At 44.1% G+C, this 23,384-nt stretch overlaps 1 protein-coding gene across 1 annotated transcript; it reads right to left on the reverse strand.

Moving 5' to 3' along the window:
- Positions 1-3,420: 3,420 nt before the first annotated feature.
- On the reverse strand, positions 3,421-9,682 carry KCNE2 (potassium voltage-gated channel subfamily E regulatory subunit 2). The gene is made up of 2 exons (XM_014786939.2): positions 9,566-9,682; positions 3,421-4,098 (listed from the first exon to the last, which is right to left on the reverse strand). Exon 2 carries the CDS (start codon positions 4,084-4,086, stop codon positions 3,715-3,717), a length of 372 nt encoding a protein of 123 aa, XP_014642425.2. The 5' UTR covers positions 4,087-4,098; positions 9,566-9,682; the 3' UTR covers positions 3,421-3,714.
- Between the last annotated feature and the right edge of the window lie 13,702 nt (positions 9,683-23,384).

Below are 23,384 nucleotides of genomic sequence, written 5' to 3' on the forward strand. Positions count from 1 at the left end.
GACGGCGGCAGAGAGCCGGGCGTCGCGGGGCCCCTCGGTCCTCAGCTGTCCCGCATTCCCTGGTTGCTCCTCGCAGCTGTGTGCGACTGAGGACACGTGGGTCACCAGAAGTTTCCAAATTTAGCGTTCATCTTCGCTGACAAAATGCATGCATTTTACTTTGGGATAGCGGGTGCTCGGTACTAGGTTCCCAGGTTGCTTCATTCAACAAAAGCTTAGTAAACGCGTGCAGAGTTTGAGCACACTCAGTCCCTGCCCCAAGGGAGCCGCAAATTGGACACCCAGATACAAGGGAACGAGAGGGAATGTTCACAGAGCTTTTACTACTGCTCGGCTCACTCGTCTGTGAATGAGGAAACTGAGGCAAAGGGAGGTTAAGTGGCTGGTGCAAGACAACGCGCGAATTGCATTGGCATAATCTAGATTTGAACCCGGGCGGTCTAACTCCAGATCCATTATGGCTTTTTGTGGTGATGAAGTACAAAACGTTAGGGAGTGCAGAGGAAAGGACAGACTGAGAGGTAGGAGATAGTAACAAATAGCTTTGTTCCTTAGAACTTGGAGACTATTGCCTAATTGAGGTCTCATAACAAGCCTATAAAAGCACATAATATAATTATGTCCGTTTCACAGCTGAGGAGATGGAGACCCAGAGATTAAAGTAACTTGTCCGGGGTTTAAAGCCAGCAAGTGCCAGAGCTGGGACCTGACTCTGGGTAGTTGGGATCGATACTCTTTTGGGGCAGCCACTACGGTGAGTGCCTTTTCAAGTCGCTTCTGAGCTACCCTGTAAGGAGTAAGTGGCACTCAGGTCATATGGAGCCAGTAGACCAACCAGGAGGAACTCTGAAAACAGAGTGGAAAAGATAAACAGCAAGTTGTTTGAATTGGCATCTTTAGTTGCCGCCGGGTTGAAAGTGGCAAGCCTGGGGCTGGTGGGAATTCACACGGGAGTGGCAAACGGCGGGGTAGATGGTTTCAACAACTGTATACTCAACATACTTGTAAAGATTCACAAATTCCCATTCCCCAAAAGTAAAGTTGGCTGATTACCATCTATGTTACTCCCTATACGTTCAGTGATGATAATAAAATTTACTTAATTGAGAAAACCTAGATTTTTGTCCCTCAATTTGTTTTCGTGTGTCAAAGATAAACAAAGCCAGGCACGAGTTAAAGTGTTAAGGATAGACTTTATTGAGTAACTATTGCCACAGGGAAGAGGGTTGAGCATGAACTAAACTCAACTTGGATTTGTGCAGAAGTAAATGGAAATTTTAAAGGGAGAATGAGGGAGTGGAGGCCCTTGAGCAGAATCAAGGAAGTGGAAATTTACAAAAAGCAGGGAATTGGTCAATCTGACCTGGGTTTGTTAATAGGCACTTGTCTGGAGGAGAAACAAACTTCTATCTTTGTGACCAGAGACAGTGGTGCAAGTTAGAGCAAGGTGCCCATCAGGCAGGGAGAGTTCCCTCTTTGAATGGTGGCATTTCACAGAGACAAGGCAGTTCTGGGTGGTAAAAGATTTACATCTCAAAGTGGGAGAGAAAGGAGAGATTTACATCTCAAAGTGGGAGAGAAAGGAGAGATTTACATCTCAAAGTGGGAGAGAAAGGATTTACAATTGCAAGCTTTCTAAAGCAATTGTTCTAAGAGGGGGTTTAGGGGTCTGATTTGCCTGTCAACAGGTTTTGGCTGGAACAAACAGTAAATTCTGGCAGCGTTGAGCTTTCTCAGGCAGACAGTCTAAAGGGGGCTGGGTCTTCTTGGAGATGCAGCTTTGAGCTGTTAGAAACTATGCTAGTGTTTGTTCAAGTCTCTTACTGTGGGGGGTGGGGGGTGGGGATAAAATGGTTTGTGCCGAGAGTCTGCAGTGTTTGTAGGCCAAGGTTGTGGCCTAGAGAAGAGGGCTCAGAGGAGCCTGACCAGAGTTTGGTCAAGGAGACAGATAGTCTTTGTCAGCTGGTAGAAACCTCAGATCCCTGTGTGGGATCTAAACTGAGGCCTGGATTTCGTAGCCTGGGTTGCTGCTCTGGGCACACTGTGATGAATGTTCTGTGTGGAACAGCATTTCTGGGTTTCTGATCTAAGGAAGGAAGCCACTCTGCCATCTCTGCTCTTAGAACATGAATGGCTTTCTCTATCACTGTATTTAATGCTTCTGTTAGCATAATTGCACATTTGTTATTAGGAAACAGATACCTTGTAAATATCTCACTCTAAAGGGATAAACCTTGTAGTTGATGTAAGACATCCTACAAGCGTGCCTTGAAGAAGGGCTCCTTTTTTTGAATCTTGTCTTAGTGCCCTGAGACTTGACGCCCTGCTCACAATTGCTCTGACTTGGCTGAGCAGATGGGGAGATGGGGGAGGAGAAAAGGGTCAACTAGGAGGCACAAAGCTATGGCCCCATATCCCTGTCTTCCATTGACTTCCTACTCTCAGCTACTCTGAGAGAGTAGAATGTGACCCAAGTTAGGCCTGCCCTCCTGTCCCTGCTGTAGCTCTGCCCACTTTGTGTTGATCTCTGTTATAACCTTGTCACGTTACATTATCATGATGTTTATGTATCTGACTCCCTCTCCCCTGAGTGTGTTCCTTCACCTCCAGGAGGCTCGTACATCTCTATACTCCTGGGGTCTAGGCCAGTGACCCAGATAGGTAGATGTTATATCTTGCTTATTAAATTAATGAATGAAGTCTCCTAATCTGTGGACTGCAGATTCCTCATCTAGAAATGAAATGATCTCTCAAGAATATGATGATTTCAAAGGTGCCTTCCAGCCCTGATATCCTATGATATCGTGAACCCCAAGGTGTAAAGTATTAAGCAGTTACTGTCTAACTTTTCAACAGATATTAGCAATTTAGACACTTTCTGTACCTTTGGTCTCTCAAAACGTAAGTGAAAATAAGTAATTGTAAATAGAAAATAAGTTGAGTGAAAAGAATAAGTTGTTTATAAAGCAATGTTATAACTTTTTATTTTTTTCTAAAATAATGAGAACTATTAAATGTTAGTTTTTTGACAAATTTGAAATATTCGTTTAAAAATGTTTCTGTTGCACCAGATAGATCTTAAAGATTCTACTTTTCTAGTGTGGACTATTTGCCCTAGTAAAGTGTTTGTTCTGTCTTCAGACTTCCAAATAAGCTAAATGCCAGAAAAACAATACATGTAAAGTAACCCCAGGATCCTATTCATTCGTCACTTCAAATTCTACATTCATGAATCAGTAAATAAATGCTCCTATGTCAATCCAGTAGCAAGTGATAGATTTTTGAACCCCAGCTTCTGGGTAATACATCTGGGTTATTTATAAATTGAATTAGTCATATACAAAATAATGTTTCGTGAGAAAGAACATTCAAAGATTGGTTAATCTCTCCTTTGTGCCCTCACTGCGACTGCACAGGCACTTTACTTAAATTGGGCTTTATTTTCACTACTGACATTGATTAAAATGACATTGACATTGCACAGAAAGTAAAAGAGGTCTTCAGCATGAAATATTGCTCGGATGAGAAGCATAAATCACTGAGATTGAAATGTCACCTGTCTTAGTTGGCCAACCACATGCTCTCCACGAAAATTCTCAACAGAGAGCGAGGAACTTAATGTCTTCTAAGCAATGACAATTCGAATTTGCTCCGTGGCACTGGCATCTCTTCATATCTGGAGGTCAAAGGTTGGCTTTATGGCTTTCTCGCTTGTCAAGGAGACATTTGGAACTCTGTTGCACCCATGTTCTTGTGGATGGTGGCCTTTGGTTCTTCTAGATTCAGAATTTGACTCCTGTACTTCTCTTGCCAATCCTCTACGATGTACTGGTGGTAGGGGTCGTTGGAGTGTTCTCGTCTCTTGGATTTCACCGTGCTCACCAGGATGGCTACAATGATGAAAGAGAACATGCCAATCATCACCATAAGGTACAAGATGACATAGTAGAAATTCTCAGCTTCAACTTTGGCTTGCAGGGCCTCTTCCTCAGCTGTCGTGTTCCTGCGCCAATTGTTCATATAAGTAATGAAAATCCTTTTGAAGACATCTTCCAGTGTCTGAGTCAGATTGGATAAAGTAGGCATATTTCCCTCCTGCTGCAATTTAAATCATAAAATAGATGAACAAGGTTAAGAAAACTGATCTTTTCTGCAATTGGCTTCCTTAAAGGATGGAGGGAGGGGCATGTGAGCGGGGAAGTAATATTTTTTCTTCTTAACATGGCTGGTGATTGACTGAATGCATAGTTTGTTATTCTTTAAACTTTTCATATGCATTTTTTGCATGCATGATATTTTACAATAAAAGTTTAATGGAGGACATAAAAGTATATATAGTATGATGCAATTTGTATATATAAATAAATGTGTACATGCATATGAAAATGGAAAAAAGCCTGGAAATAAATAGTTCAAAAGATTAACAGTGAGAGGTATGCTTAAAGAAAATTCTTTTTCTTCTTTATACTTTTCTCAAGTTCCAAATTTTCATCACTAATCTTACATTAGTTTGTTTTTGAATAGATCAGTAACCTCACAACAGCTAGCACAATGCCTCGTTCATAACAGGCATTCAACGAACATCAGCTGAATGAAGCAGTGTATGTCCCATGTTTTTAGAGAATTATGGGGCAGAAGATTGCACGGGGTGTTGACAGACTTTGCAATTTGTTTCATCTCCTATGTGTAGGCAGTGCTTTTTCCAGGTATCCCAAAGAGATGAGTGTGTACATCCATATTTGAAGGAAGTATTTTAGTTAAGTGATACAAAGAAACAACCTGAGAGATCATTCATATTCCTCAAATGCAGCTCTCATCTCTATCCTCATTATCACTGCCCAGCCACCACATCTCTCACTGGAATGATACAATGCAATGCCACACAGCTTTCCCCAAAACCATCTCCTTGGGGTCACATCTGCCCCTCACTGCCCTGCACAGCCATCAATGTGCTCTTTTTATGACAGAAATAGGGTGGGATCATTCCCTTGCTTTTAAAACAATGCAATATCTTCCTGTTGTTCATAAAATAAAGTCCTAATTTCTTATCGGGTTGTACCTGGCCTGGCCTGAGGTGGCCCCTGAGCACCTCTCCATTTACCCCACCCTCATGCCAGTCTGGTCATACTGGCCTTCCTTCCTCCGAGTCAATAAATGTTCTGCTTCGGGACATTTGCACGTTCTATTCCTCCAACCTGGAATGCTTCTGCCCATCTCTACCTTCTGCTACCTCCTCCCCCTTACAGTCCCAGCTTAACTGTCACTTCTGAGAAAACTTCCCCGTCCCTGCTCTCAGTCACTTCCCACCACCGCCCACACCACCACCACCACTTTTCGCCAATAGCATCTTATTATTTTTCCTCAAAGCACTCTTCACAATATGTGGTAACTGTGCAAATATATCACTGGTGTGTGTCTGTGTGTCTGTGTGATTATTGGCTTCTGGTATCATCTTTCCTTCTCGATTGTCATCTCCACGAGGACAGGGCTCACGTCACCTTTGTCTACCTTGTCATAGCCCATGTCTGGCACAGAGCCTGACACACAGTAGGCACACGATGAATGTCTGATGAATAAATTAACGTGCCAGGCACAAGCTAGGCATTGGAAATGCAGAGACGATGAATATGAGCGTTCTGTCTGTGGAAGCTCAGTGTAGTGGGAGAGACACAAACAAATGACAACGCAAAGTGCCAAGACTTGTAACAGGTACGAATGAAGTGATAGGGAGCTCAGAGAACACAGCTGAACGTGGTTCATAGATGGGCATGTAAGTGTAAACAGAACCAGAAGGACTATAGGCAAGAAGGAAACCTGTGATTGGCTGGGACCTGCGGTCGCCCCAGTCGATAAAAGCCCAAATGACCAAACCACGGGTTTGCCTAATACCGTTCTGAAAGCAATGTCTCCTCTCTTTAACGTGTATCCTCCTTTCCTCCTATGAAAAGAGATTTTTCAGATCGCCCCACCTGGGAAAGGGACATAAACAAACTTCCAGGTTTCTCCTCAGAACATGCTTTCCCGACACTTGCCTCATTTGGAATTACTGTGACTAAGATAATATGTGTTTCTTGATCTGTTTTAAGTTCTATTATTCAAAGAGCGCAGAGATCTTCCTCTCCCTCTCCACTCTATGCAAAGCCTAGTGGGTTGAAAAGAAATTTAACAAATAGATGATTGCCCCAAAGCACATGTCACGCACATTTTCCAAGCAATGTAACAGAGCAGGGCTTTTTCCCCCTTAAAATAATGCAGTTCACTGAAAGAGCATAGCTAAGCTGGCTTTAAGCCTACTCGAGACTTCACCACTGGCTCCTAACCCTTGGAAAGACAAGGTCTACTCATTTTCGGGGAGTTCACACTTATTTCATCAATCAAAATACAACCACCCCTACCCTCTGTACTGTGTCAGGGCTGGTCTTACAGATGTGATGGGGCAGGATGACTTCATCTGTGAGTGTTCCCACCCTCCGTGTTGGCCAACCCTTCTCCACGTTGTCATCCAATAAAGCAAATGGTGATTTTGCCAGCTCGTCTATCCCCCTGCTGCACCCCAGAGAACATTCAGTTTCCTTTTGTGAAAACAAATTGGAAAATGGGTAGAACATAGAGACAACTGAAAAAGAACCAAAGAGCTAAGTTTACAAAAGTCTGGTAGTGGGGCAGAGGAAAGTCACAGGGATGGGCACTGAGGGAAGTTGGTGTGGGAGAGGGTCTGAGCAACTGTGGAGAAGGAGGAAACTGAGAAGAGGAAGAGTGAACCTCTTCTAGGTAGAAAGTCAGATCCCCTGTAGGGTTCTTCCTGAGATGCTGTCAAGACTGGAATTATTCTAGTTGTTTTTGCTTACGGGACAGTACTTCTCTGAAGCAACTTCAGTATGCACTGGGTCACATGAGGCCCTGCCTTGTATCTGGGCTCCCCCAGAGAGGTGGTGGCCTTGCAAGCTCCTAAGTGACTTGAGCTCCTCTGCCTACCCTGCCTCCCATACATCTCCTTTGTGGGCTGTGCCCCTGCTTGGAATTCCACCAGTGACTCCTCTGAGTGGGGGAAGTAGAGGTCCCAGTGCGATATAGGAATGACAATAGTATAGGCCACGCTCACTGTCAATATTGTTCTGCAGATGTTTTCACCAAGCAACTGGTTAGCTTTTCACCACCTGTCAAAAATCTAGGTCAGATCCTCAGTCATAAGAAGTGCTCGATCAGTAGACCCCTGTTCCTTCGGGGCTTTGAGAGAATGGCCGACATAGGAGAGGTATGTTTTGAAGCTTTGCAAGCCCATCTAGAATGGGGCGCCTCAAGGGAAGCCTCAAGATTCCACAGCTGGAACAGGGATGGGGCACTTTAAGTATTGAGGGGGAGGGGACATGGGTTCCAAAGGAGAGAGGAGGGAGCACTGAAGTAAACTTAGCCTTCTAAATGACTTTTCCTGTGTTGTCCTGCAGAAGGAAGAAATACAGCTTCCACAGGACAAAGGAGCTGAATGCCCCCTGACTCACATAAAAATGGTGGTATGCTCTTGTAGTTCCAGAAACCTCATCCACCAGCTTTTCCCCGACTACCCAGTCTGGGTTGGAGATCCCCTGCCTGTGCTTCTTCATGTTTGTTTGCTTGTTTTCAATTATGCGTTTATTGTGTGCTCATTCATACAATGCTCAAAACCACTCTATGACATTGGGATTGTTACCTCCATTTTACAAGCAAGGAAACTGATGTTCAGAGAGCGTTAAGTCGTTTGAATCATAATTACACGAGAGCCTGAGCTGCTAATGGGTGGGGACTGTTTTATTTGTCTTTGAATCCCAGGGCCCTACACCGGGGTCCGTACATAGTAGACCTTTACTAAATGTTTGGTGAATGAATGGATGTTTCTCTCCTGTGTACTGTAGAATTCAACTGGAAACTACCAGAACAGTGATTCTTAACTTATTTGCAGGGGAGGGGAGGAGAAGGGTTTGCAGATCCCTTGAAAAATAAAACAATTTGATTTTATTTTTCCCCAGAAAAGTGTACATATGTACATACGAAGCTCTACGTTCACGTCCAGGGGACTCCTGGGCCCCGTAAAGCCCATTCTAGATTCTCTGCAAAAAATAGCTTTGAGATGAGGGACATCAGTGCCTGATTCCACTGGAGCTATTTGGGTTTGTTTCAAGGTGTGGGCACGGCAGCGTTCACCAACCTGTTAGGGCTAATACTACTGATTCTTCGTTCAGCTCTTCTAACGTGGACAAAGGCCACTGCTGAGCAAATCAGGAGGTACTTTTTGATAACACTTAATCATGGAGCTGAAAAGGGCCTATGGGGATTAAGTCCCTAAGTGCAAACCTCTGGCCAGGCTGAAGAAGTCAAGTCCAAGGGGGATTCACTTTTTGAACACTGTTGCGTGAGACATGACTAAGCAGACCGTTGTCTGTTCCGGAACCACAGGAAAAATACAAACCACAGTGTGTGAAAGCAATTTCATTGGTGGAAATTATGCTAAAACAGATTCAAATAGATTTACATTTCTGATATCCAGAATAACTATTTAGCTGGTAGACCTTGACCATATTTGGTATACATCCCTATTCCTCCTCTGTGTAGAATAACATAATCGGTGTTTACTTCAGTAATGTAAAGGCAACTATTATTCATGTTCTGTTGAACCATATGAAATTGCTATTTACGTAGGTTAAAAATGGTCATATATTGGCAATTTCATATGATTTGACCTAATATATACACACCTATATTTTCAGGCATTTTCCATAAATAGTTCTTGCTCAAAAAACAGGATGGGCCCCTAGAGATAATTTAGGCTGGACTGCTCATTTGGCGAGTGGAGTAACAATAGCCCACAGAGCTTAAATCACTTGTCCAAGGTCACAGGGCTTGTATGTTGGCCACATGCAACTTGGGACTAGAAACCCAAGTCACCCAGGCTAGTGCCCAGCATCCACTCTGTCCTAGCAGAGGTCACACGTTCCAATAACTCCCTGTTTACATCGCCTGTAGCTGGTCAACTGAGCAAAAGAAATGAGACAAAGACCATGGTTTGAGCTCGTGCACATCAATTAGTTGTGCCCTTTCTTCAGGACACAAAATAATTCCCTAATTCCAGCTGTGCCTGTCATAGTGTGTGTAATTCATGACAAGGGCAATCTGGAGACTATGAGGAAAGTAACGCCCACTTGATTCCCAGATCCAAAGTTCTCTTTTCTTGAAAGATGGTGGATCTTTAGCATCACCTGAGCCTAAAAAGGCAGCAAAGTCTTTCATTTTTATATCAAGAATAGAAAAAAAGATATGATTATCTACATTTGCCATGAAACGCCCATAAAAAACTTTCAAAATTTCATCCAAAGGCAATTATTGAAGAAATGGGTAAGGAAAATACCACTGAAAAAAAAGAAGAAGAAAAAGAAAAAGACAGACGGAGATAGAGAAAAAGGGAGGGAAGAAGGGAAGACTGGCCAGGTCTTACACCATGAAAATCATTCCTTCTATAATTTTCTGGAAAAGGAAAATAGATGGCTTCATTACTTAATTCCTCAAAAAATAAAGAATTTGCAAGGAAACTTACCGAGGCAGTGTGTGAGCAGTGTGAAATTCCTTGCTACAAAGCCAGGCTGTTCTGAACCTTCTTGTAGGTGTTGGCGAGCTCTTCTGGATTGTGCATAAATCTCAGTCTGCCGGGCACCTTCAACTTGGAGCCAGTTAAGCCTTTGGTAGCTGCAGTCTGCAATCCTAGGCTTTTATGAACCCAAATGTTTAATCTAATCTTATGTGGAAAGTTAAATACTGGCCAGCAGTTGAGAATTAACCTTGGAGTCACTTGGAGTCTGGCATTGGGCAGAGGCAGTGCAAGTTCCCTCTTCAGGCCCCATAAGGCCAGCTTCAGCCAGGACAGTGCCTGGGCACAGTGACTGACCCTCCCAGGAAAGTCTCAATGGACAGCACCATCCCTTGCCAGAACTTGTATGGAGGGAAAGCATCCCAGAGAGATGAGATGAACATGGCCATCTCTGGGCGGTTGGTGTGGGCTGAGGGGAAGGCCAGTATGATTGGAGACAATCACCCCTGTTCTGACCACCTCCTCATAAGCCAAATCTTGTTTAAACACTCCTCTCTTGGACAATTTCCAAATCAGTTTATAAGAACATTATTGTTTTTTAAAATAAAAATTGGCCACATAAAAGGACTATATGGAGGAGATGGAAGCAAGTCCAGCAAAGTATGTAAACACTTCAAAAGAGCTAAACAAACTCTACTTACCGAAAGATCCTTTTCTATCATGGTGGGAGTCCTTGGAATTGGGCAGAGTGGGACTTAATAAGAGCTAACACTTATTGAGTATTATCACGTGCCAGGTCCTTCTCAGATGCTTTTATTGTATTAGCCTCATGTAATCACTGCCACAGCCCAACGTAGAAGGTACTATAAACTTTACAGCTGAGGAAATCCAGGCACAGAGAGGTCAAGAGCTCAGGATGACATAGAGGCAGAGCCAGGATTTGAATCCACTCCTGAATGGCGGCTGCAGAAGTTACACTCCACCAAAATCACTGGAGAGTCATAGGGCTGGCCACGACTCTGTAATGTTGAAGCTGTGTAAAGGAAAGGCAACTTTATTTTACAACAGGATTTTCTCGTTAAATGGTGCTCTGAACAATGTAGTTTGAAGTACGCAGGATGGCAACAGGAAGATGGCTAGGATTTTAAATTATCTACAAATTATAGCGGTTAACACAGTAGGTATGATCTAAAGAAATACAAGGATCCCCATAACTCCACACCATTTGTCCTCACTGTACTCTACAGTGTAGATTGCCGTCACTGAACAAGGTAAGGAAAACCCATCCAAAAAGGAATGGGTTGATGGTCCAGTTGGGCTGCAAGTGTCTCCACAGAAAACGGAAGCAGGACCTTCTAATGGCTCCCTGGGAAATTCCATCGGGGTGACTGTGCCACCTGCTGGTGGAAACAAGGAGCAGCGGCCAATCTCCCTCACTCCTAAAGCAGCGTCTTGAATTCACCTAGTGCAAGTTGAGGAGAGTCAAAACAGTGTGCAAGTCGACACTTCGGTGATTTGAGTCAGAACTGGAAAGTAATATATCCTGGAGGCTAAGAGCTTGGCTTTGCAGGCTGACAAACCAGGAGAGCAAATTACTCAGCATTCCTGATCTTTGGATTCTTCCTCTGTAAGAATCCTCCTTGGATTGTCATAAAAATTCGATGAGATAACGGATATAAAGCACTTCGTACAGAACCTGACACATAGTAAGAGACTAAATGCCCTATAAATATTCATTTTTGCTATTTTTTGGAGGGAGGGGTAGGGAAAGATTCACCCTGAGCTAACATCTGTTGGCAATCTTCCTTTTTTTTTGTCCCTCCCCAAAGCCCCAGCGCGTGGTTGTATATCTTAGTTGTAAGTCCTTCTGGTTCTTCTATGTGAGCTGCCACCACAGGATGGCAACTGACAGATGAGTGGTGTGGTTCTGTGACCAGGAAACAGACCCAGGCCACTGAAGCGGTGAGAGCACTGAACTTTAACCACTAGGCCCTCAGGGCTGGCTCTGCTATTATTTTTAAGAGAAACAAGCAAGGGCCGGCCCCGTGGCTTAGCGATTAAGTGCGCGTGCTCTGCTGCTGGCGGCCTGGGTTCGGACCCCGGGCGCGCAGGGACGCACCACTTGTCTGGCCATGCTGAGGCCGTGTCCCACATACAGCAACTGGAAGGACGTGCAGCTATGACATATAACTATCTACTGGGGCTTTGGGGGAAAAAAATAAATAAAATTAAAATTAAAAAAAAAAAAAGAGGAACAAGCAAGAGGACACGGCAGTGAGAAGCAGAGCTTGACCAGACCTGCCTAAGAAAAGAATGTTCTAGCACTGGGTGAAGAGTAGATCCTTGATGGTTTAGTTTTATATAGCTCTTCCCCATGCCCTGATACACAATTCACACGACTGGAATGAGAGGGGGCCTGAAGAAATGGATGCAGAAGCAGAGGGTAAATATGACCCAGGTATCCATTACAAGCTGGAGAAGAAAACGGAAGGGGGACAGAGCTGTTTCATGTTTCACCCTGACAGGCATCAGCCCCCGGACCTCTGCACGAGGCTCTCAATAGACCTACTCTGCTTTATCCCCAACAGGAAAGGAAAATGGCATCTGCCCAGAAAGCAATGTATGTAAAAGCAAACGTTCTCTTTGAAAATCAAATTGCAGCCTACATCTTTTCAGAGCTCCTCTGCCTACATATGGCATATGTTTTTAAAACCCAGGGAGTTGAGTCTGCTTTTGGATTTAAAATTGGATATTATTCACTCTGACATCCAGCACTAACCAAAGCCAAAATGCCTTCAAAAGAGAAGAGCTCTGGGAGACTTTGTTTAGAACTGAGTCTGCCTTTCAAGCTACCAGTACTCTTCATAGGGCACTACTATGGATACAAACCAACAGGCTAACAAGACTCCTTAAGTATAACATAACTGCTAATGACAAATAATGGAGAATGCAGAAAATGGGCTAATTGTCTTTGGAGAACTTCAAATCAGTTAGTGCCTTTCTGCTTCAAGTGAATCCTGCTAGGGAATATCCTGCACGGGCTCTATCTACTGACCACCTGTTACCATAGGTAACTCTACATCCACACCCTCCTCCCTCCTCCACACCCTCCCAGTATAGATACATCCCAATTGAGGGTTAAATCCAACTTCAGAGTTTGCACTGTTATGATGATAGAAATACTGTTCCTTGATTACCCAAGAAGTGAGCTGTAATGACATCTCTCCTATACAAGTTTTTGTTTTTCATGGAGTTAATGATTATTTCATTTTTTTCATTTTGGCTTAGCTATCTTTGGTATCTTAGATATCAAAGCTATCTTTGATAAGGGGTATCTCTTTCTATACCCCACAATGGTCCAGCATCATTAGTCATTAGGGAAATGAACTTACAACCACAATGAGATATTACTACACACCTCCCAGAATGGCTAAATTTTAAAAAGACTGACAACTCCGAGACTTCATGAAGATGTAGGGTAACTGGCACATTCATACATTGCTGGTAGGAGTGTAAAATGGTGCAACTGCGTGGAAACAGTTGGGCAGTTTCTTAGAAAGTCACCATGTGGCCCCAACAATCTCACTTCTAGATATTTACCCAAGGTAAATGAAAAAAGTATGTCCACACAAAGACTTACACATGAATGTTCGTCGCAGCTTTATTCATAACAGCTGAAAACTGGGAATAATCCAAATACCCCCAACAGATGAATGGGTAAATAAACTGTGGTATATCCATACAATGGAATATTGCTCAGCAATAAAAAGGAACAATCTAATGATACATGCAATAACATGGATGAATCTCAAAAATATCTTCTGAGCAAAAGAAGTCAGACAGAAAAGAGGTCATACTGTATGATCCCATTTCTAGAAATTCCAGAAAGGGCAAAAGTAATCTATGATGATAGAAAGCAGATCAGTTGTTTCCTGGGGCCAGAGGAGGGGAAGTTTGACTGCAAAGGATTGAGTTTTGTGAAAAGCTGGCGCTTTTCACATGTGGATGACATCCTCTCACTGAGGAACTACTGGGATTTTCTTCTTCTCTAAGCCACAAACAAGCTCTACCATTTCCGACAAACATGCCTTCACCAAGGACTCCTCAATCATGTGGGGCTTCTTTTATTTAGCAATGAAAGAAGCAAATTGTAGGATGCTTCCAGATGCTGCTTTTGTGTAGAGCAAACCAAATTCTGTTAAAGTTTATTCTCTTCAGATGGAGCTTTCACCCAAGATGCTTCCCCAACTTTGCTGGCGTCATCCTTCTGGGGATGAGAATCTTGCCACCAAGAAGGAGTGGGCCTGTTCTGCAATGGAAAGCCAGAGAACATCTCAGCTTCCTCGTGTTCCATTTTCCTCCAGTGAGGCTCAAAGTGCACAGAGGCAGATGTCATGGGCCTACTGGCAGGGTATTGTCTTAATTTCTGTTTATCTCCGGTAGCATATCTTCCCAGGTGCATTAACCTGGAGTGAATGAGACCTTACCATCATACTAGGGTTATTTATAAAGATGATTTTCAAAGAGGAAAAGAATCAAAACAAACAAAAAAGAATCCTCAGCATATGGGCCACAGGTATGTGGGGATTAAAACTGGACGGAAAGGTGAGCAGAGAGGCCTGGAGCTCAGGGACAGCATGGGGCTCCATGTCCCCCAGGAGCTGTGGGAGGCCCGTGGTCCCTTGTGGGGAAAAGCAGATCAACCCAGGCAGGGGAACAGAGGAGGGGGTCTCACGAGCAAACTTTGCTTTCTAGTTTTGCCAAGAATCAAGCCTGTCTTTTGGCCTCTGCTAAGAACCCAGGTTCCTGTTCGTGCCTCCAGCAAAATTCTTTCCAGATGTATCCTTGACAACATCTCTCCTCATTCCTGAGCCCTTCATTTGGGCAGATGGTTGAGTGGGTTTTCTCTGGAACTTCTGTGTCTGCTTCAAAGACAGAAGCCCGGGATGGGGAGTGTCCAGGGCACTAAGAGTCCCCACATACTCCCTGGGAACACCTACCCCACCACCCCATCATCATGGACTCCCAGCCCTGCTGCCCTCCTGACGCACTCAGGTTTGGCTTCAATGGGGACATCCGCCAAACCCAAGCACCTGCTCCCTCAAGAAATCTTTTCTAAGATTTCCCTCTCCTTGAAAATTTAGAACAAACCCATGGTTCCTTGCCTTGTCTTGGAGAAAACTATCTCCAAGTCTCTCCTGGCTTCCAAAGTGTGGTAGCTTTAAGAATTTGCTTCACTTCACACCTTTTAGGATGGCTCTTACCAAAAAACAAAAAAAACAACCAGTGGGATGGGGACGTGAAGAAATTGGAACACTCATACACTGCTGGTGGGAATGCAAAATGGTGCAGTCACTATGGAAAACAGTATGGAGATTCCTCAAAATATTAAAACTAAAACTACCTATGAACCAGCAATCCCAGTCCTGGGTATTTATCCAAAAGAATTGAAATCAGGATCTCGAAGAATATTAGCACTTTTGTGTTCATTGCTTCACTATTCACCACAACCAAGATGTGGAAGCAACCTCAATGTCCATCAATGGATGAATGGATGAAGCAAATGTGGTACATACATACAATGGAATACTATTCAACCTTTAAAAAGAAGGAAATTCTGCAACATGTGACAACATGGATGACCCCAAAGACAAATACTGCATGATTTCACTCCTATGAGATACCTTATTTTAAAATAGTCAAATTCAGAGAATCGAAGAGTGGAATGGTGGTTGCCAGGGGCTGGAGGAAGGTGGAAACGGGGAGTTACTAATCAATAGGCGCAAACTTTCAGTCAAGCAAGATGAATAAGCTCTAGAAATCCGCTGTCCAACATTGTGCCAAAGTCAACAATAACGTATTTGACACTTAAAAATTTGTTGAAAGGGTAGATCTCATGTTAAGTATGCTTGTCACAATAAAATAAAATTTAAACAAAAGAATTTGTTTCGGATTCACAACCTCAAGGAGAAGGCACAACTTTACTGAGTATCCAGAAAAGGGATGGCCCAGGGGAATCTGCTGTCCACTTCTGGAGAATTCCGGACGACCACTTCCTAGTTGATGGTCTTTCAAGCCTGACTAGGCAGGGTGTTTATCACAGGTTCCCCTCTCCTAGGGCTAGAGAAAGAAAATCTAAACCAGAGGCTGTGGTGTTCAGAATGACCACAGTGTGTCCCCACAGCGCTGTCGATAGGGCATGGCTCACAGAGCAGCCAAGTCCAGAGGTGTTCAGTTCTGCGTGTCAAGATGGCCTTGCAGGGCTCTGGGTGGGCGGAGCTCTCCTCCCTGCCTGCTCTAACTGCCCACAGCCCTTAGCAAGGCTTCGGGCTTATTTTTTTTTAATTTTATTTTTTTTTAGAGAGTGATGAATACAACTATCCTATACATTTTTTTAAAATTGTTTTTACTTTGAAATCATTATAGACTCAGAGGAAGGTGCAAAAATGTTGAGTTCCACGTATCCTTCACCCAGCTTCCCCCGGTGGTGACATCTTCCATAACTAATATAATATCAAACCCAGGAAATTGACATCGATACAAAGCTGTTAACAAGACCACAGACCTTATTCAGATTTCACCGTTTTTACCTACACTTTTGTGTGTGTGTGTGTGTGTGTGTGTAGTTTGATGCAATTTCATCTGATGTATAGATTCATGGAACCACCACAATCAAGGTATACAGAACTGCCCCATCACTACTGAGGAACTCCCACGTATCCCACTTTACTCTTGTATCTCTCTCTCCCATTCTCTATCCCTGGTCACCCTATTAACTTGTCATTTTGAGAGTGTTCTATAAATAGGATTATCCAGTACGGAACCTTTGGAGACTGGCTTTTTTTCCACTCAGCATAATGCCCATGAGATCCATCCAAGCTGTTGTGTATGTCAACAGCTAGTTTCTTTCTATTTCTGAGCAGTACTCCGTGTGCGAATGTCTAACCTTTCACCCGCTGAAGGACATTGAGTTATTTTCAGTTTTTTGCTATTGTGAATAGAGCTGCTATGAACATTCACATTCAGGTTCGGGTGTAAACGTACATTTTCGTTTCTCTGAGATAAACGCTCAAGAGTGCAATTGCTGGGTCATATGGCAGATGCATGTTTAATTTGATAAGAAACTGCCAAATTCTAGAGTTGCTGTACCAGTTGACATTCCGACCAGCAAGGAGTGAAAATTTTCGTTGCTTCGTGTCGTCACCAGCAAAGCTTTGTGTTTTGTGCCCACGGTTATTAATCCCTAGGATTCCAGAATGTTAGAACAATATGGGGCCTTAAAGATGATCTAGTCCAGCCCATTGATTCTACCCAGGGAGGAACCAAGATGCTTAGAAGGAACCTGACCATCATTTGCTCTCTTCATTCAATTCTCCTATTATTATTACCACCTTCCCTGTTTGCCCGGCCTCAGGCAGAGCTGTCTCCTCTTTCTGATGTCTCTGGAAACTTGTCAAAGGTGGGGCAGGACCTAAGGCCCTTGTTCAAGCCTCAGGGGAAAGTCTGACCCAGGAAATTTGACCTTGTGCTTTGCTGTGGTTGAAGAACCAGGCTTCCCCTGCACTGTTGGATTCTTGTGCTGCTCTTAATGCACCACTGCATTGTCTTCTCCCAGGAAATTACTAACAGCACCAAAGTTCAAATACGATCTGAATTACAGCCCACAGCCAACTTCCCCAGGCTCACCCTGTCCCCTGCCTCTCAATAATGTCAACCGCCATTGCTACCAGCTCAGCTACTCCCATTTATTGAGCACCTACTGCGTGCCAGGCAGTGTGCGAGGCACTTTACGTACCACGCTTCCAGGCTTTACACCAATCTGCAAGATTAGTACAATGAGCCCCATCTGCCAGATGAGAAAAAAATGGCTACAAAAAGTCATAATCGCTGACTTTTAGAATAAAAGTTTTAGAATAAAAGAACTAGGTCTAAGTCGTCCTTTTACACAACCACTCACAGTGCAAAATGGATAAAATGTTGTTTTGGGTGATCAAAGCAGCCTTTCCTGTCATTGTCTAAGCTTAAACATGCAATGTGCCTCCCCTCTTCGGTTTTATATCTGGAATTTGGGTATCTGACACCAGGTGGCGCCAAAGCTGAGTGTCTTCATAGCGTGGACCAGCTAGACATTTCAAAGACCTCGGCTTAGTCTCACATCACGGTGCATGCTTCCATCTCAACTATAGCATTTCTAGGACATTAAGCTCTTTATTAAAATAGCAAAGATTTTTGCTTTCTTAAAAATCAAATCACTAAGTATTAACATCTGCACTTCTTTCTAAAAGGGTTACTCTTTACAGCAAAAAGTAAAAAAATACAACATCTAGGTAGACTGTAGAACCTTTCCACTCAACATCAATTGTTTTAAATTGCTGCTTATTCTAGCTTTGACTTTTCCGTGTATGGATGCTCCTGAAAAATAGATAACTGTCCCAGACCCTCACAGCATTTTGAGTGATTAAAAGCCATGAATTTCTTTGCAGTTCTCTGTGGAGACGAAGTTAAACCATAACTGCAGTTCTGTACAACTGAGTTTGTTTGAGAGTAATTTAAGAACTGAAGACCTCTTGTTTTGCTGGTCCATGCCCAATTCCTCATAACCTGCTGATTTTCCTGTTTCTCTCTATGTGGATAAATTATTTTCTGCTTCTTCGTGTTCCCAGACTAAAACGTGAAAGGAGAAAAACAGCTAGTTCATACACGCTTCATGTCGCAATGACCTCTCGTTTTCCTAATTCAGATATTTCTTGTACAGGTGTTTTTCTTCTTCCTAGTTCTCTTTTCTTTAAAGTTTCAAGTAGGGTGACCAACTCATGCTGGTTTCCCTGGGAATTCTTTTCTGTCCTGCATCCCGGGGATCCCTGTGGTCCCAGGCACAGTGGGACAGTCTGTGAGTTTCAGTTTCAGTGAAACTTTACTCAAGAACAGTTTTGAGTAAAAGTTAACTTTGAGTTTTAAAGTTTCAGCTTTAAGTTTGAGTAAAGTTAACATGCATTGAATTTAAGATTAAGATTCAACTTCAACCACTGTAGCAGGCTTCATTCTCAATCACAAGCCTAGTATTCATTCATTCAGCAAACATATATTAAGTAAAACTCAAGTCCTTCTGCCATCCCAAATCCATCTATGCAACTCTTAATGTTCCCACCTTTCACTGCAGTTTTTGACACTGACAATTTGTGTTACACGTCTTCTAAGACCCACAGTGCTGAACACAGCATCTAATCTGAATAGATGCTTCATTCATAGTTATTAAATGAAAGGAAAAAAATGAATGTCCCTCTCCCCTTGCAGCTACGCTTCTCTGTGGTTCCAAGTATGTCATCAGCCTAGAAACTTACAAGCCCCTGCTTGAAGCTAAAGAAAGCTCTTAGGAGGGAGTAGCAATAGGGACGTCATGTTGTCACACGGGTTCCTGGGACAGCAATGTCCAACAGTTTTTAGAACCTGCCTCAAACTTCAAAATTTTGCCTGTTACCTTTCTGGGAATAAAATCTCCCCAAGTTTCTTTTCTGTGAGGTTTATATTTATATTCATGAGAAGCCAGCATTTAGGAGGGACTCATAACTCAGGAGCAGTCTTCATTTTGCAACAGACCTCAAAATTTCAGAAGAGGAGGTAGTGGCTGCCGGAGTGGGGGAGAGGAATTTTCCTGAGAGATTGTCCTCTATTCCCAAATAAGTTCTGTCTCTCTTCCCCAGCCAGACTCTCTATAAAAGGGAAAACTGGACAACAGGCCGTGGGGAAGGAGCATGTCCTGGCAACTTTCTGTGAAACGCGTACACCATGCTGTTTACAAATTCCTGCAGCCAGCCCCGGAATCCAAATGTAGACAACTCTGTTTATGTAACTAAAATAGACGCTTATACCGTGTGATTAAGGTGGTCTGGGAGTTGCGCCACAGTGAGGAGACATTTGCTGCAGCTGAGGCCAGAAGGGAGTGCGGGACACAGGGTCCCCTGGGACCCTGGGCAGGTATGGAGTTTTTTAGACTAGTTTTCTGGTCCAGAAAGCTCCCGGAGTGGGCACATTTAAGATACAGAGAGAGCCAAGAGAAGTCACAACCCGGCATCCTTTGTTTACTGTCAGCAACAGGATGGAGTTCTTCATCCAAGAGGGACCAGCCCAGGACTGTCCCCTTCCAGCTGGGGGCGCTAAAGGGCCTAGACCAGCCAGCCCTTCTCTCAGCACAGCATTTGGAATGAAGCCATCATCCTTCACCACCAGGAAAAGACTTGTTCCAACATATGGTTCCAATCAGCCACCCACTGCTTGGGTCAATAAGGAGACTCGAATGTTCTAGGGTCTGGAGGTGTACAGCCCAATAAAAGATTCCCTCTAAACCCTAGTCGCAAACTCACCATGCCCTTCACACCTCTGGACCCCCGACCTTGTGACTGGAATGGCCTTCCTCCATGAGACTCATTCTTTAAGACACATCTCAAGTGTTGTTTCTTCTGCAAACATTCTCCCACCCCTCCCCACCCGGAAGAAGTCATGGTTCCCTCCTCCAGACATGGAAGTCACCCATCTTTAGGTCCACCCACCCCCCTCACAGGTGAGCTCTTTGGAGTCAGAGTCTGTGTCTAGTCATCTTTATACCAGCCTTGACCCTGGCATAGACTCCAGCATGGGCAGTCCTGTGGGTAAATGGCTTGTCTTTCTGAGTCATGGGAAGACAACGTCCAGCGGCCATAGGACAAGAGCAGGAACAGAGGTTAGTTTTGGTTAAGTGCCAAGGAAATTAGGGCCAACTTCCTTGACAGCACCTCCCCCCAATCTAGATTAAATCCCATTCTTATATGTTTGTACCCCATACCAGTGACTGCCAGAGCATCTTATGTGTGCTCACCCCCCTACTGAGGGGCAGAGCTGGGTTTTATCCCCAGGCGTCTGGCCATGGCTCCCTGTGCACCCCCTACTAAGACTTACCCTGACAGTATTCAATTATTGTGTAATTATTTGCTTACTGTCTACTTTCCTGTTTCACTCTCAAAGAGCAGAAAATGTATCTTCTTCTCTACTGTCTTCCCAATGCCCAGGCCAGTTGTCTGGCTTAAAGGGAACGAATGAACTAATGAATGGATGAACTCATTAATCAACCGAAGGAGGCCTGGAAGAGCTTAAGAGAGAGAGCCTTAAGCAACCAAAATCCAGGTCGCCTTGAGGGAGGACCAAGCTGGAACTCGACGGTGGCCCACCACAAAAGGTGTTTCCGGGGAACAAAGAGTAACTGTTCTTTGCTCGAATCAACAGCATCTTACAAGGCAATGGTCAGAGGAAAAGGCAACAGAAAAACCCCACAGTTTTCAGTGGAGTGTCGTTTTCTCTTTCTCTTTGGAAAAAATAAACCCAAGCGTTCTTCACTGAGTTCTTAAGGGGGAAGTGGGTGGCTGTGCATGGAGCAGGAGGGAGAAAAGTTCTCGACAGTCAACATCTCTGATCTCAGATGCAGACTCAAGGAGAAGGAGGCCCTGGTGAAGTCACACTTGGATGCCAGGCTCAGTGTGAGGGAGGGCACCGAGGCTGCCAGGACAGCGTGGGCACACACAGGGGGCATTCACAGCCCCATGGCCACAGCACCTCCCACCCGCCCCGTGCACCTCCAGCAGCAAACAGAACTCTCTGTCTTGGTTCCCGAGTCCAGCCTGCACAGAATTAACTGTAATAATTGGCAGGTGGGCCGCTGGCTTCTGGGTTTCAATTCACCCAGGGCTCATGAAAAAAAACTGGATGTTCCACCGCAGCCAGTATTTAGCTTGGGCTCTGAGAAGCTTCAGCTTTCCATGACAAGAAACAAACTGTGTGGCTGCTGCAGCTGCCCTGGGCAAACGAGAACTCCAGAACAGCCTTGGAGAGAGAGGCCCCCTTTGGCCAAAAATCAGTTCGCTCCTTGGGGAAAGAGGAGGAAATAGTCCTTGACCTGCTGCCCTTCTCAGGAGTACAAGACAATGGAGAAGAAAGGAGTCTTTCTGGGAGCCTTTTTTTTTTTCTTGGGAGAAAGGGAGTGATCATCACCTCCAGAGATTTTCCAGGGCATGATGCTCTGGTAATCCTTTACGTGAATACCTATGATAATCGGAGTGTTTATACCAACCCACAATGGAGCCACCATTTAACAGTATCGACTGCCCACAGGACAGGAATCAGCCACCTCCACTGCTCTACTTCTGTTATTTGCCCATTTCAGACATCACTAATCAAGTTATTTGCCCATTGCAGACATCACTAATCAACAGTGGTTACCTTTTCTCCCGAGCCTTAGACATGGACTCAGAATCCTTTTCAACACTACACCCCAGGAAGCCATTACAAGTTAATAAGAGTTGGCATGAGGGCTGAAAATGCTTGCCACTTCTACTTTAGTAACTCAGAAGAGGCCAAAGTGATAATCTCATAAGAAAGTTTCTGCAAAGACAGGAGTCAAGTGATGTCCTACTGTGGGACTGTGGCTTTGAGGCCACTTGCTGCCCAAACAGAGAATCCTTATCACTACTCTCCAAAGATCAGGCTCTGACGATGATCCTCGGGGAGGGGAACACTAGATGGGATTTCACGGGAGACCCAGGCACGGTGGCCCAGGGCTGGGACAGCCAATGCCAAGGGCACATCCTTTCTGATCATTGCACCTGCACGTGAAGCTTGTCCTTCAAATGGAGTTTTTCCCTCCAATCTGCTACAGTAGGGACAGAGCTGGCCAGCTGCCCCATCCACAGTGGATCCTGGCCATGTGTCTCCCCATCACTCTTTCTAAGCAGAACTGTTTGGCCCTTTTTTGTAGGAAACTAATGTGTAGTGCTGATGTGAGTGGACTCCAGCCTCCAGGGCTGGGAAATGCTGAAGAAGTGGCTTTCTTTGGGGTCAGGCCTGCATTCTCCATAGAGGAAAAGTCCTTTGTTCAGGCTCCAGGTAACACCAATTCTTCCTTTATGGACAATTGTTCTTGTGACCTTTGGGCTTCCTTCCAATGGGCTCCTAGGTTCCCTTTCCCATTCCTGTTTTTCCATACATTAGAGACCAAAGCCTAAAGCAATTGCAATAGTGCCTCCTGCTGCTCAGCCTGAGGCCAGGGAGGAGCTTCCTCTGCCATCTCAAGTTGGGTGCTGTGTCCCGAGCTCTTCCTACTGCCCTAAGAAGGAGGGAGACTGGCAGCCCCTCCCTCTCTCTCACCTCACTGCTTGGGCTCCTGAGTCACACTCCCTGGAATTTGGGGAGTCACTTTAGCTTTCTTAGGCTGCTTCCTCACCTGTAAAATGAGAATAGTGATACCACCTCCTAGGATGGCTACGAGAGCCAAATGTGATGGTCTACACGAAATACCCAGCATGCAGTAAGCGCCCAATGGATGCAGCCTATTATTAATATGGGGTGGATATTTCAGCGATGACATCTCTCCCTTGGATTTCTTTAAATTGTGGTAAAATAATATATAACATAAAATTTACTATTTTGCAGTGTACAATTCAGTGGCACTAAGTATCTTCACAATGTGCAACCATCACCATGATCTAGTCCCAGATTTCTCATCACCCCAAATGGAAACCCTGTACTGACTAAGCAGTCCCTCCCCATGAGCCCCTGGCAACCACTAATCTGCTTTGTGTGGCTATGGATTTGCCTATTCTGGATATTTCAAATAAATAGGATCATACAATATATGATCTTTTATGTCTATTTCTTTCACTTAGCATAATGTTTTTAAGGTTCATCTATGTTGTAATGTATATTGGTACTTCATTCCTTTCTTTTTGGCTAAATAATATTCCATTGTATGGATATACCATATTTTGTTTATCTATTCATCTGTTGATGGACATTTGGGTTCTTC

This window comes from Ceratotherium simum, chromosome 27, assembly GCF_057802395.1.
Source record: "Ceratotherium simum simum isolate JZ-2026a chromosome 27, ASM5780239v1, whole genome shotgun sequence".
Classification (NCBI taxonomy): Eukaryota; Metazoa; Chordata; class Mammalia; order Perissodactyla; family Rhinocerotidae; genus Ceratotherium; species Ceratotherium simum.

What these genes read in the sequence shown, in the direction of transcription:
- KCNE2 (XM_014786939.2), bottom strand. Translation starts at nt 4,086, where the DNA reads ATGCCTACTTTATCCAATCTGACTCAGACACTGGAAGATGTCTTCAAA.